General features: G+C 47.1%; 1 protein-coding gene across 3 annotated transcripts in view; it reads right to left on the bottom strand.

Moving 5' to 3' along the window:
- ENTPD3 (ectonucleoside triphosphate diphosphohydrolase 3) overlaps window positions 1–13907 on the bottom strand; it is a 28088-nt gene extending 14181 nt beyond the window's left edge. Inside the window, exons 1-6 of one of the 3 annotated variants that reach the window (XM_088653872.1) lie at window positions 13735–13907; window positions 11814–11868; window positions 10530–10744; window positions 5798–5925; window positions 4768–4885; window positions 207–357 (exon numbers count right to left, since the gene is read on the bottom strand). In XM_088653872.1, coding sequence (XP_088509998.1) covers window positions 207–357; window positions 4768–4885; window positions 5798–5905 — 377 coding nt within the window. In that variant the 5' untranslated portion in view covers window positions 5906–5925; window positions 10530–10744; window positions 11814–11868; window positions 13735–13907. Of the gene's footprint in view, window positions 1–206; window positions 358–4767; window positions 4886–5797; window positions 5926–9705; window positions 9844–10529; window positions 10745–11813; window positions 11869–13734 lie in introns of all 3 variants that reach the window. The other 2 variants (XM_088653871.1, XM_035130092.3) reach the window with 2 other exon arrangements.
- Window positions 13908–14133: the final 226 nt, after the last annotated feature.

Raw genomic sequence — 14133 nt, 5'->3', positions numbered from 1 at the left:
ATATACCCTGGGAAGATCCAAATCCCTCTTCGGTTTATGGGCGTTGTCTTAACATGCTCCTATCTATTAATCCCCATAGACTGATAGGTTTTAAGGCGAGGACGAGAAAACTTTGTCATGAATAATTTCCCCCGGCTTTATCCACTTAACAATGGATAAAACGATCCACACAACACATCAGCATCTGCTGTGGTTTCCAACCATACCTCAGGAGTCTCATGCCAGCTGTGGCTCCCAGGTAGACAGGTGTGGTTGTATGTAAGTGCAAAGGAATTTTCTCCTTTACTTTATCCATGCAGTCATTAATGGGCTTAGCAATTTCTTGAGGGTTGCTCGCATAGCTGGATATCCCAGGACCTAGGAGAGGGGAATCAATGGATTCAGTTTTGTTACTCACCAAGATCATCAGGACTTTTACTATTCCGCTTTATCTTTACGCTAGCGTCATTCTGAGCACTTTTGCTTCTTTATTTGGAAAGCAAATAAATAAAGTTAGTAAGTAAATAATGTGTAGGAACACTTGAACATTACAGAGGCCATGGAAGCATTGAATTCTAGATGCAGAGAAGGCCTTTGACAATGTTTAATGGACTTTCATGGAAAAAACCTATTGAGATGATGAACTTCGGAGAGTCATTTCTTAGAGGAATTGATGCAATTTTATTCTGACCAACAGGCAATGCTGATAGTAAACCATGTAATAACAGGAAAATGTAAAGTAACGAAAGGGACAAGAAAGGGATGCCCCCTGTCACCATTATCATTAGTTTTAGAGACCCTGGCTAGAAGCATAAGATCAGATGAAGATATAAAAGGGATAGCAGTAAGTTATAAAGCATATAAGCTAAAGGCATTTGCAGATGACCTTGTGTAGAAGACCCTTTGGCTAGTATACCGAGGGTCTTGGAACAGATTCTTAAGTTTGGAAAAGTAGCAGCTTTTAAATTAAACAAAAGTAAAACGAAAGTATTGGTGAAAAATGTGACGGAGCAATATAAAAAAGACCTACAACAAGTAACAGAACTGACAATACTTAGGAGTATGGATAACAGCTAAGAATATAAATATTTTAAGGATGGAACCCTAGAATTGTCGAGTTGGAAGGGGTCCATGGGGTCACCTCAAATCGTTTTATTACTGTCAATGACCAGTATCAAGCCAAGGGTCATCTAGTCCAAAATAATGCACGATCAAAGATGTAAGATGTTGGAAGAATGCAAGAAGTGTTCTGTTTATGTTTCAGTCAGGCTTCATTCCTCCATGCTGTGCCCCAGTCCACCGGATTTCAACTGGTGGGTTGTAAAGCTTATCCCTGTTCCTCCCAGTGGCATAGCATGGGCTGCCAGTTAAAAACACCTAAGCACATAAGCAATCAGGGTGAGAATTTTGCTTCAGATTTAGGTTGATGGATTATGCCAAATTGGCAAAAATGACCAGAAGAATCAGAAGTCTGGAAGACCAAAAGTTTAATAAAGAATGGGGGAAAATATATAATTTATCTTAAAAACCACTGTAAACAGTTAAAATTGTTAGTAGGCTTGGAATAGCACTTGTAGTTTAATGGTGAATTTTGGATATAATGGAGATGTAAAAGATTTGGATTATTATAAAACAGGCACGTCCAACAGGTAGATCGTGATCTACCAGTAGATCACTGGATGTCTGTGGTAGATCACTGGTAGATCACTGGCTCCCTCCAAAGAAACTCAACAACTTTGGCTCCCCTAAAAATGCTCAACATTTTAGCCCTTCACCCCCAAAACAGGGCTTTCTTCCCACCTCAGAAAATCTCAACAACTCTGACCTGAACCCCTAAAAAATGGGCCTTCCTCCTTCCTAAACAACTTTGACCTGAACACCCTAAAAGGGGGTAGATCACTGCCAGTTTTTAACTCTGTGAGTAGATCACAGTCTCTTCGGAGTTGGCCACCCCTGTTATAAAAGATGCAGGAGGAAATGACTAACAGTAGGACCCACAAAGGGGAGGAGGGAAGTCCAGGAGATTCTGTGGAATCTATGTTGTATGTTGGATATGTCATTGTAAAACTGTAATTTGAAAAACTAAATAAATAAATTTTAAAAAGAAGATTTTTGCTTCAGATTACAGCAGAGCCGAAATGATCCTGCCTTTAATTCGTTTGTTGTTGGGTTTTTTTTTTAAAAAAAACCAAACCAATCCCACAAAGCCAATAATTTTCAGACCAAATTCTATTTGCAGGCTTCAGTTCCTATATATATATATTTCCATTCCTGTAGTACAAAAAGCTTGGAAAGAACTTCAAATGCTGTTTCTGAAATGACACTACCTAATTGCATGCATGAAAGGATTTGCTCAGGGGTTTGTACCCATCAATTGGAAATCTCACTTTGCTGAACAGCAACCTTTGATTAAAAGAGTCTGTGCCTTACAAGAGAAGACGGAGAGGAAAACTGTGATCTATGAGAAAATCCCACGATTTAAGCAAAATTTTAAACCTAGGTTAACTCAGGCACTATCTTGTCGGAAATAACGATGAAAGGGCTAGTCGTGAGATACAGCGAGTTAGTGATTCGTTTTGAACCAGGCGTCCTCAAGAGTCAACCTTCCTCAGATTAACCTACCTCACAGGGGCGTTGTGAGAATTAGGGGGGGGGAGAGAGAGAGGGAAGGACCCTGGCACTCCTTGGAGTTATAGTGGATTAAAAAATGAACACATGAACATAATTCTGGTTACAGGTAGGTAGCCGTGTTGGTCTGGGTCGAAGTAAAATAAAATAATAAAGGATTTTTATTTTATTTTACATGAACATAAGAAGAGTTTGCTGGATCAGGCCAATGGCCCATTTAGTCCATGATCCTGTTTGCAGAGCCAAACAGATACCCGGGGGAAACCTGCAAGCAGGATTCAAGCACGAGAGAACTGTCCCCTCTTGCATTTTCCAGCCACATGCCTTTATATGCAATGACCATCATCGTTGTCCTAAGATTTTGAGCCTCATTTTCTTAGGTGTGCAAACACACAAGCATTCGCACCCACGGGAACAAGCTGCCACCGCAGTAGTGTCCGTTAGGCCGGGGCAGCAGAAGATGCAGATGATTTCGATCTGCCGCCCCCGCCGCCCCCGCTTGCTAATCTGTCACGTTTTGAAATGCCACAGGCACGCAAATGGCAAGTCGTGCACGATTTCCACCCGGCTGCATGACACAGCAGCTTCCCACGCCCATTTGGAACGGCAAAACCTGTCCCTGAGTCATTCGCCCAGCCAATACGTCCCCACCGAGAAGCCCGCCCCAATACAAGAAGGGCTACTTCAATTGCTTTGCCTGCCGTTGTATTTTGATTTATAGTCATGGCAGGCAGATTCAGCCACTACTTGCTTAATTTTGGGGTTTGTTGTTGTATTTCATACGCTTATTGTGTGAAGTGCTGTGAATAATAATAATAATAATAATAATAATAATACATTTAATAAGAATAATAAGAGTAATAAGAATAAAATTACCATCCTTCAGGAAGAAATAAACAGGTACCAGATTTTTAGAAGACATCTGAAGGCAGCCCTGTTTAGAGAGGTTTTTAATCTTTAATCAATTATTTTATTCTTCCGTTGGAAGCCGCCCAGAGTGGCTGGGGAAACCCAGCCAGATGGGCGGGGCGGGGTATAAATAATATATTATTATTATTATTATTATTATTATTATTATTATTATTATTATAGCAATACCTTGAAAGCACTATCATACCCCTTTAAACAGTCATGGCTTCACCCAAAGAATCCTGGGAACTGCAGTGTGGTGTTGTTAATTGAATTTATATACTGCCCTATACCCAGAGGTCTCAGGGTGGTTCACAGAAAAAAAAAATCACAACCTATATAATCAGAATAGAAACAACAACCCAATAACATCGCCCCTGAAAAGAGCCACATTTTAAAAGGGTATAGGATGTCATACAGATCAACCAAAGGCCTGGTTAAAATGGAACATTTTTGCCTGGTGCCTAAAGGTGTATAACGAAGGTGCCAGGCGAACTTCCCTGGGGAGAGCATTCCACAGACAGGGGGCCACTGCAGAGAAGGCCCGTTCTTGTGTTGCCACCCTCCGGACCTCTCGTGGAAGAGGCACACGAAGAAGGGCCTCAGAAGATGGTCTCAGGGTCCGGGGTAGGTTCATATGGAAAGAGGCGGTCCTTGAGGTATTGCGGTCCTGAGCCGTTTAAGACTTTATAGGTCAAACCCAGCTCTTTGAATTGGGCCCGGACATTCATTGGTAGCCAGTGCAGTCGGACCAGGATCGGTGTAATATGCTCAGACCGCCTTCCCACGTTGAGCAACCCGGCCGCTGAACTCTGCACTAGCTGAAATTTCCAAACAGTCTTCAGAGGCAGCCCTGTGTATAACGTATTGCAGTCATCTAACCTTGAGCATAGACAACAGCAGTTAGGCGATCCCTGCTAAGGGTGCTGTGAGTACTTAGGGGGTTCCTATTCCCCTCACCCAGCTACCAATCTCTCTTCCCAGAGGGATCTGGGAATTGTAAGTCTGTGAGGAGAATAGGAGTCTCCAAAGAGCAGTTGGCAGCCTTAACCATCTACAGTTTCCAGGATTCTTTGGTGAAAGCCATGGTTATTTAAAGTGGAATGTTGATGCTCTTAATGGACGGTGTATAAGGGGTTTCAAACACAGAAGCTGCCGTTTCTCTTCCTGCCCCCCTCCTTCACCCAACTCATACATTCCGCCCTTAGTATTTGTTTTGGGTCCACCCCAAAATCCACATTTCCTCCTCACCTTTCACATTGCACTTGAAGGTCTGGCTCACGACTCCCGTGTTGTTTTCTTTCTCTGCTGGCCATTCATATACATAGGCAGTGGTCCGAGATGATCCTGCATCAAGCACTATTCCATACTTGGCGGTGGGTGGGTGGGGGGAGAGAGAAAGTTATAGGTTACAAGATGAGCATGATTTCTTGTTGAAAGCGATCAAAGAAAATACAAGTGTTAGAAAAGTAGCCCATCTTTTTGTATTAAGCTAGAGTGATTTCTGTCTCCTTCCTTCCTTCCTTCCTTCCTTCCTTCCTTCCTTCCTTCCTTCCTTCCTTCCTTCCTTCCTTCCTTCCTTCTCTTTCTTTTTTTCTTTCTTTCTTAGTGATTTCTAGCTTCTTCTTTTCTTTGAACAGCTGTTTCCCTATGGGCCGGCTCTACCATTGGGCAGAGTGATGGAGCCGCCTCAGGTGGCAGATGCCTGGCCATTCCCATTCTCTTGATCTTGCTTCTCCTACCTGTTTCTTCCCACTTGCAGTTGAGAGATGGAAAGGTAATACTGTGGGCATGTACTAACTGGTAGGGCAAGCAGGCAGCTCCACCCATCGGGTCCAAATCCTGCCTCGAGGAAAACAGACACAGCCAAGATATGTTTCTTCAAGAGGAGCTTTCAAGTGAGAAGCCTTCGGGCATGTAACTGTCCAGAGATCTTTTTAATAAGGATCTCACCCTCTTATGTAATCACTGCCCTAAAATCCTGATATGCTGCCAAAGGGAGCTCTTGTTGGTTGGCATGTTATGCTCAGGGTTTTGATAATGCTTTCTATGCTAACAGTGATAAGCTTCTAGAAAGGGAGGAACTAAGGATCAGACCTGCAAGGCACCCCTTTTCTAATTGCAGGCACATTCGATCGAGCTGTGCTTACTTTCTGGTGCTGGAAAACTCTTTCCACATGCTCAGAAGCCCTCTTGACTATCCTTACATCACCGGTTCAGCAGCTGAGCCCCGGCACCCAAACTAAGCAACGGATACTGCAGCATATTCCTTTCAACTTACCTTCAGCCCTGGCGAAAGGACCTCTTTCTGATTTACTTGGATCAGAGTAATAGTAACAATAATTGCTATGCTTAAGAGCAGAAAGACAAAAGTTACTATGGTTGACATTTTGTACAGTACTCGGGAACCTAAAAAATAAGAAGGGGGGGGGAACTGATATCATTAATTTGTCAGGGTTAACGTTATTATTTTTCACTGCACTGTAACTTAAGAATTCCAGGTTCATTTGCTCGGGATGAGGAACTCTAGAAATTGTTCATCTGAGTGAGCCCAGAATATATATAGAATAAACGTATGAAAACCCATTAGAAGCCTTTGATGTTTGGAACGAGCTAGAACAGTACAGTGGTACCTTGGTTCTCAAACTTAATCTGTTCCAGAAGTCTGTTCCAAAACCAAAGCGTTCCCAAAACCAAGGCGCGCCTTCCCATAGAAAGTAATGCAAAACAGATTCATCAGTTCCAGATTTTTAAAAACAACCCCTAAAACATCAATTTAACACAAATTTTACTCTCTAACCAGACCATTGGTTCATAAAACGAAAGCAATCATCAATGTACTGTACTATAAAATAAATAAGACAGTATTGTAGATGATAAAAATTATCATCCACACAGTCACAAAAACAAATTAACCGAAAAAGCTTCAAAAACAAAAAACGCAAAATAAGTAGCAAAAACAAAAGTATAAAACTTAATCCGTTCCGGAAGTCAATTTGACTTTTGAAATGTTCGAAAACCAAGGTGCAGCTTCTGATTGGTGCAGGCACCCCAGAAACAATAGCTGACAACTGCATTGGATGTTTGCTTCCGAAAAAACTTTCAAAAACTGGAACGCTTACTTCCGGGTTTTCGGCGTTTGGGAACCAAGGCGTTTGAGAACCAAGGTACCACTGTACAGTAGATGTATTTTCATCAACTAGTCTCGGTAGAATGACCCTCCTACCCCCCCCACCTCCAAACAGAGCTCTTGTGCTTTTCACAACTGCGTAACAGGCAGAAATTCAACAGGTACAGTAGAAGCCGATTCATAGGCATTATGGAACATACAAAGATCCTTGTTCTTGTTCTCACAGTGGCCAACCTGGTGCCTCTGGGAAGCCTACAACCAGGGCCTGAGCTCAACAGCCCTCTCCCCTCCTGTGGTTTCCAGCCTCTGGTATTCAGATGCATACTAGAAATAATTCTTAGCCTATTCTTAAAGGTAAAGGGACCCCTGACCAATAGGTCCAGTCGCGGACGACCCTGGGGTTGCAGCACTCATCTCACTTTACTAGCCGAGGGAGCCGGCGTACAGCTTCCGGGTCATGTGGCCAGCATGACTAAGCCGCTTCTGGCGAACCAGAGCAGCACACGGAAACACCGTTTACCTTCCCACCGGAGCGGTACCTATTTATCTATTTGCACTTTGACGTGCTTTCGAACTGCTAGACTGGCAGGAGCAGGGACCGAACAACGGGAACTTACCCCGTCACAGGGATTCGAACCGCCGACCTTCTGATCAGCAAGCCCTAGGCTCTGTGGTTTAACCCACAGCGCCACCCGCATCCCTAACCTATTCTTAACTATTGTGAAAACCAGAAATATTCCGCAGGCGTAGCCAAGACCGGCTTGCCTAACTCCTACCGTACACTTATAGGACTTACACTTATTAGGAAACCCAACAGGATTTTGTACTTAAAGGGGGGGGGGCGGGAGGATACTGATAACAGAGGTGTAGGATGTTACCATTTCCAATTCCTTGCTTTGCTTAGGGATGATTCATCATCTCATCACGATTCAGTGGAAACAGAATTAGCAACACTTCCTTACCTTAAAGGCTTGTTGCATAAATTGATCTCTTAAACCACGGGAGGTGCACTCCTGACAATGTTCCTTTAGCTAGCAAAGGAAGGATTAATCATGCCCTTTTTTTCAGCGGCCTAGTTATCTTCAAAAGGTGTGCATTTTAAAGGGTGTTTTTTCTTAAAACGATTGCACGTAAACAGGTGAATGTGTACTTCTTCAAGTATCTTCTTCATAGCTGCCAAGTTCTCCCTTTTTTTAAGGGAAATTCCCTTATGCTGAATAGGCTTCCTCACGAGAAAAGGGAAAGCTTGGCAGCTACCGTGTTTCCCCCTTTTTAAGACGTAGTCATAATATAAGCCATGGCAGGATTTGAAAGCTTTTGTAAAATTTAAGCCATACCCTGAAAATAAGCCATGCCGCCGCCTGCCAGCGCTGGGCATGGGAGAGAGCAGGAGACTGATCAGCCACTGCGGCATCGCGCTGCCAGAGACTCGCAGCCACTGAGGAGCTCGCGGCACTGGGGCTTGAGGGCGGCTCTCGCCTTGCCGCCCTTTCTCCCGCTCCCGGGGGAGACGCGGCTTCCATCCCCCGTTGCCAAGGAAATGGCCCAGGGGAGAGACGCCAGAGCGGAGGTGCCGCCCGGCTGTTGCCACCGCCGAAAACGGCAATGCTTAGGGCCGCCTCCTCCTCGCGCGAGATGAAGTAAGGCCCCTCGAGCGGTCCAGGGCTCGCTTCCGAATGCGCAGGGATAGGGCTGCGCCATTAAACTGCTTGCAAACTCCTTGGAAAAAAGAAACGTGTCCTGCAGAGCCCAGATCAAGGAGGTGGCCTGCGGGGTTGTCGCCGCTCAGCACCGCGCAGAGCGCCGGATTAAGGAGCCGGTCTGCAGAGTCGGCGCCCAGCAGCGCGGCGCTGGATTGGGGAGGCGGTGCTTCGTGCGGAGCTGCTGGGCACCGACCCTGCAGACCGGCTCCTCGATCCGGTGCTCTGGGCGGTGCTTCTGGGCGCCGACCCGGCAGGCCACCGGATCGAGGAGCCGGTCTGCAGGGTCGGCGCCCAGCAGCTCCGCACGAAGCACCGCCTCCCCAATCCAGCGCCGCGCTGCTGGGCACCGACTCTGCAGACCAGCTCCTTAATCCGGCGCTCTGCGCGGTGCTGAGCGGCGACAACCCCGCAGGCCACCTCCTTGATCTGGGCTCTGCAGGACACGTTTCTTTTTTCCAAGGAGTTTGCAAGCAGTTTAATGGCGCAGCCCTATCCCTGCGCATTCGGAAGCGAGCCCTGGACCGCTCGAGGGGCCTTACTTCATCTCGCGCGAGGAGGAGGCGGCCCTAAGCATTGCCGTTTTCGGCGGTGGCAACAGCCGGGCGGCCCCTCCGCTCTGGCGTCTCTCCCCTGGGCCATTTCCTTGGCAACGGGGGATGGAAGCCGTGTCTCCCCCTGGAGCGGGAGAAAGGGCGGCAAGGCGAGAGCCGCCCTCAAGCCCCAGTGCCGCGAGCTCCTCAGTGGCTGCGAGTCTCTGGCAGCGCGATGCCGCAGTGGCTGATCAGTCTCCTGCTCTCTCCGATGCCCAGTGCCAGCGCAGCTGGGCGCCAACCCGGCAGGCCGCCTCCAGCAGCAGCAACGTGGCAGAAGGAGAAGGAGGCTTGCTGCACGTCCTGAGCCCTGAGTCCGTGGGACCCAGCAGCAGCAACGTGTACAGTATTTTTTTTTTTTTAAAAAAGACACCCCCCGAAAATAAGCCATAGGCTTGTTTTCTTGGGTAAAATAAATATAAGACGGTGTCTTAAAATGTGGGAAACACGGTATGATCTTCTTCCTTAGAACTGACAACAATTATTGCTTAAGCTGCTTTTGGATCTCCCTGCTTTGGTTACTCTAGGAAATGCTAAATATAGCAACAAGAAAAGTAGGAATGGACTCTCAATGTCGAAATGCTCTCAGTGCTACCAGAGAAGAAGAGAGGGCAAGCATCCAGGAAATCTAAGGCAGAATTGGGAGAGTTTGTCATGCAAATGAATTGTCCAAATGAACATTTGTCATTGAATTCAGCATCTGCCAGTAGTTGTATATTTTACAGAAAACCAGACCCAGCCAGCAAATCTTCTGACATATACACACCTCATGACCTTGTGTCAGCTGAATGTTTTATTACATAGTACAGTAATTGGCTTTCGGGAGGTTCATAATGCAGGAGTGAAACACAGGGCAGTGTTGAAGCCTCAATTTAAACCAAACAAGGCCATTGTCTGCCAATGCCTAAAGGGAAAGAGAGCAACGTTTAACCCCAGGGGTGGCTAAACTGGTTTTGGTTGTCCTCTAGATGTTTTGGATTCCCATTAATCCCAGGCAAGATGGCCGCTGCTGAAGAATGATGGGTATTGGGGTCCAAAACATCTGAAAAGGCTACAGTAGGCACCCCCAAACTCGGCCCTCCAGATGTTTTGGGACTACAACTCCCATCATCCCTAGCTAACAGGAACAGTGGTCAGGGATGATGGGAATTGTAGTCCCAAAACATCTGGAGGGCCGAGTTTGGGGATGCCTGGGCTACAGGCTCCCCATCGCTGCTTTGCCCAATCGTGTACACGTCCGCTCACAAGTAAGCCCCATTGAATTCATTGGGGCTTTCAGGCAGACGTGCAAAAGCTTGATGCCTTCAAGAAGTCATTGACGTTAGTGAATGCAGTCCAAAATTTAGCCATGGTTGTAGGGATGTGAGCAGAATTCTGCTCAGTTTAGATGAATAACTTCATCTAGGTAAAAAGGCAAAGGTAAAAGTCAAAGGCGACTATGGGGTTGCGGCGCTCATCTCACTTTCAGGCCGAGGGAGCCGGCATTTGTCCACAGACAGCTTTCCAGGTCATGTGGCCAGCATGACTACACCGCTTCTGGTGCAACGGAACACTGTGACGGAAACCAGAGCGCACGAAAATGGCGTTTACCTTCCCGCCGCAGCAGTACCTATTTATCTACTTGCATTGGCGTGCTTTCAAACTGCTAGGTTGGCAGGAGCTGGGACAGAGCAACGGGAGCTCACCCCGCCGTGGGGATTCAAACCGCCGACCTTCCAATCAGCAAGCCCAAGAGGCAAATAACTCCATCTATCCTCAGAGTGCAGGGTGGAAGGTAATATTTTGAAAGCAACATCAACAGGACCCTTAGATGTAAAACAATAAAAAAAGAAGGGACTGTCTTAAACTGAGAAGACCTTACATCAACACACCACCTCAGTCCTAGTCACCAAATGTGAGCCCAGAGAAGGAAGTCTTGCAAACAAGAAAGTCTTCCTCAATACATGTAGACATGTACATAACCCCTTGCCATGCTACCTATGGGACCAGGGAGGACACATTTGTAAACTGGAAGGGAGTTGGTTCTTTTTGGCTGTCGGTTGTCTCAAATAACTAACCAACAGGTAAAAAGGAAAAATGTGGGCTGATAACTTTTCGGAATTAATTTCAAGGCGGCTCTAGCACAAATTAAAGCGAGCCCCTAGGGGATGGGAACTGTAAACAGGAGGACATTTTTGTCATTGTCCTCACACAGGTGGAAGAATTAAGAGGGTATGCCTAGCAGATCAGAGGGATGTAGGGGAGGTGGCAGAATCCAGCTCGCTAATGTTTTCAGCCATCAGTCTTATTTCACAGAAGCTAGAGAAAAAGCCAACAGCTACATAAAAAAAAAATGAGAAAGAAACCCCAAACAGCAGTTGTATTTCGCTTTTAGAACAGTATCGTTCTGGAGCAAGGGATAAAATAAATACATTCAATTCCCACGTCCTAATTCAAGTTACAGACCACACAGGACTAGTATTTGTTTCCAATAACTTACTGAAGATGAAAACATGAAGTCTGCTCTCTCTATCACACCAGAATGTGTGTGCAGCCGGCCAGGACAGGACTTTGGAGCAGCGGCCGAGGGCTCCACTCAGATAGATGGGCTCCCAATGCAGCAGGAGCTGGTTTACATGACATTTTGCAAAAATCGGAGTCATAACGCTTTGCTATCTAAAGCCCCCCCCCCATCCCACATGACCATTACTTAAGTCCAAAGTCTAAAATCACCTTAACTGCAGCACTGCCCTGAACATACATGATAGCTAAAGGTACAGCATATTAGGAAATGAACATACATTTCCTAACATACCTATAGCTATAAAGTATTATATACAGTACATGGCAACCCATCTTGGCATGTTGCCACGGCAACCGGCCACAAGTACTGACCTGTATGTTCACAGGATTGTCGGGACAGCGCAGTAAACATCTCTTTATGTTCAAGCTACACAGCAAGAGAAACAGATTATTCGGTGTGAGGCTGGGTTTATGAAAAACAAGCAAGGAGCCGGGGGGGGGGGGAATCATTGCAGGCCCATGACTGCAAAAGGAGTCAGTTCTTCCCAGAGATGGAGAAGGTGAGAAAGTGCTACACAAGCGTAGGGGAGAAGGGGGACAGCTATTGATATGAGGGGTTGGCCAAATCACAGCATGGCACCATCAAAATAGGTGGGAAAGAGAGAGAGAGAAGGAAGGAAGGAAGGAAGGAAGGAAGGAAGGAAGGAAGGAAGGAAGGAAGGAAGGAAGGAAGGAAGGAAATACTACCAAGCAGAGGTTGCACACCTGTATAAGACAGAAGATGTGGAGATAAATTGTTTGTGTGTTCCTGCATGTGTAAGTTGGTGTGTGTTTATTATAGAGAAGAACAAAGCTTTCTAACTGCACATATTATGGGAATCTTTTTAGATGAGAGGATGTGAGCCTAAAAGAGCATGGGACAGGCAGAATGCCTGCCGGAAATATCTCTGTGGATATGAAAGAGAGAATGTGCATGATGTGGGGACTGCCTCTGTGTGTGTGTGTGTGTGTGTGTGTGTGTGAGAGAGAGAGAGAGAGAGAGAGAGAGAGAGAGAGAGAGAGAGAGAGAGAAATAGGAGGGGTGTGTGCATGAGAGAGGGAAGGAGGAAGAGAAATTGCACACTCTCAAAAGCCAAAGCCATAGACATTAAATTGCTTAAATGTAGCCTTGGGCAGCAGCCACCGTGCATAGGCATCTTCTGTGAGGCATTAGACCAGGCATAGGCAAACTCAGCCCTCCAGATATTTTGGGACTACAACTCCCATCATCCCTAGCTAACAGGACCAGTGGTCAGGGATGATGGGAGTTGTAGTCCCAAAACATCTGGAGGGCAGAGTTTGCCTATGCCTGCATTAGACCTTTTGGGAAGCAAGGCCTGCATGATCCCATATACATGGCTCAGTACCCCCACACACCGAGAGAGAGAGAGAGAGAGAGAGAGAGAGAGAGAGAGAGAGAGAGAGAGAGAGAGAGAGAGAGAGAGAAGAGAATCTCTATTATTATTATTTTTTAAAAAAACCTAGTTGTTGCTCATTGCCATTTCTAAGCACCATGCTTTCTAAAACGCGGCGACGTTGCTAAAACGTTCAAAGAAAGATGCAGCATTTGTCCAAGCGAAAAAAACCAAAGGCAACTTTGCATTCGGGAAAAAGCAGCGAACCAATCTCAGTTCCGAATACGTTTAAAATATTGCCAACGCTCCACCTTACTACTGTAAGGAGCATTCCCTGCGTGGTCCAGTCGATTGCTGCTAGCCTGTCTGCTTGTCCTCGGGCAAGCGGCACTCAATCACCCATACACGAAGGCTTTCCCTAGATCATGCCTCGGCCAGCCTGGTGCCTCCACCCCCATCCGGGAAGCTTTGAACCCCAACATCCACCATCAGCCCCATCGGTTCCAAACATCTGGGGGGCACCAAGTTGGGGCAGCCAGCTGTGGAGCTCCAAACTCGACGACCCTCTGTGTTCACACACCCACGAACACAGGCGTCCCCTCCCGACACACCAACTCATCCCATCCAGCAGAATCTCCCCAGCCAGCTCTTCTCTCCACATGTCCAAAAGGAACCCCCTCCCCGCGCGATCCTCAGAGTGCAGCTCCTTGCTCCAGCCATTGGAAATCGCCTGCAGCCATCGGAAGGGAGATGCAACCTTGCAGGCAAGCCGGGCTGCGCTCTCCTCTCGCCAGCTGCGTAACGATTGCGCACGGAAAAGAAGCCTTGCCATTCGAACCCAAAGGGAAACACAAACGCGCGCGCACACACACGATCCCTTGCGCCCCGATGCCTTTTACCTTCCTCTGCGGCAGCAGCCAAGATGGGGAAAAGCAGCTTCCTCCGAGAGGAAGATCCTTCTCCTTAGTATATTCCGCGCGGGGGGTAGAAGAGCAGCCGCCGCCTGGGTGGGGAACCGGGACTCCTCATCGCCCTGTCAGCCGGGCAGCGATGCCCCACGGCGGCGGCGTGGATGGGGCCAGAATGGATGGAGATGGAGGAGGAGACAGAGGAGGGTGACGCCGCAGCCCGGCAGGTTCTTCCTCCCTCCCGTGGCGTCCGAGGAAAGCTCCGGGAAGCTCTCTCGGGCTCCGCCTCTCCGCCGGGGAATGGCAAGAGGGCAAGCAGAGGTGGCAGGATTCGGAAGGACAGCAGCCGGCCACCCAGCCACCCGCTCGCTGCCAGGCGACCGCTTCTTT

Source organism: Zootoca vivipara, chromosome 11 (genome assembly GCF_965207765.1).
Source record: "Zootoca vivipara chromosome 11, rZooViv2.hap1.1, whole genome shotgun sequence".
NCBI lineage: Eukaryota > Metazoa > Chordata > Lepidosauria > Squamata > Lacertidae > Zootoca > Zootoca vivipara.
The sequence above is the reverse complement of the archived record's forward strand: the minus strand, read 5'-3'. Positions and strand labels throughout refer to the sequence as shown.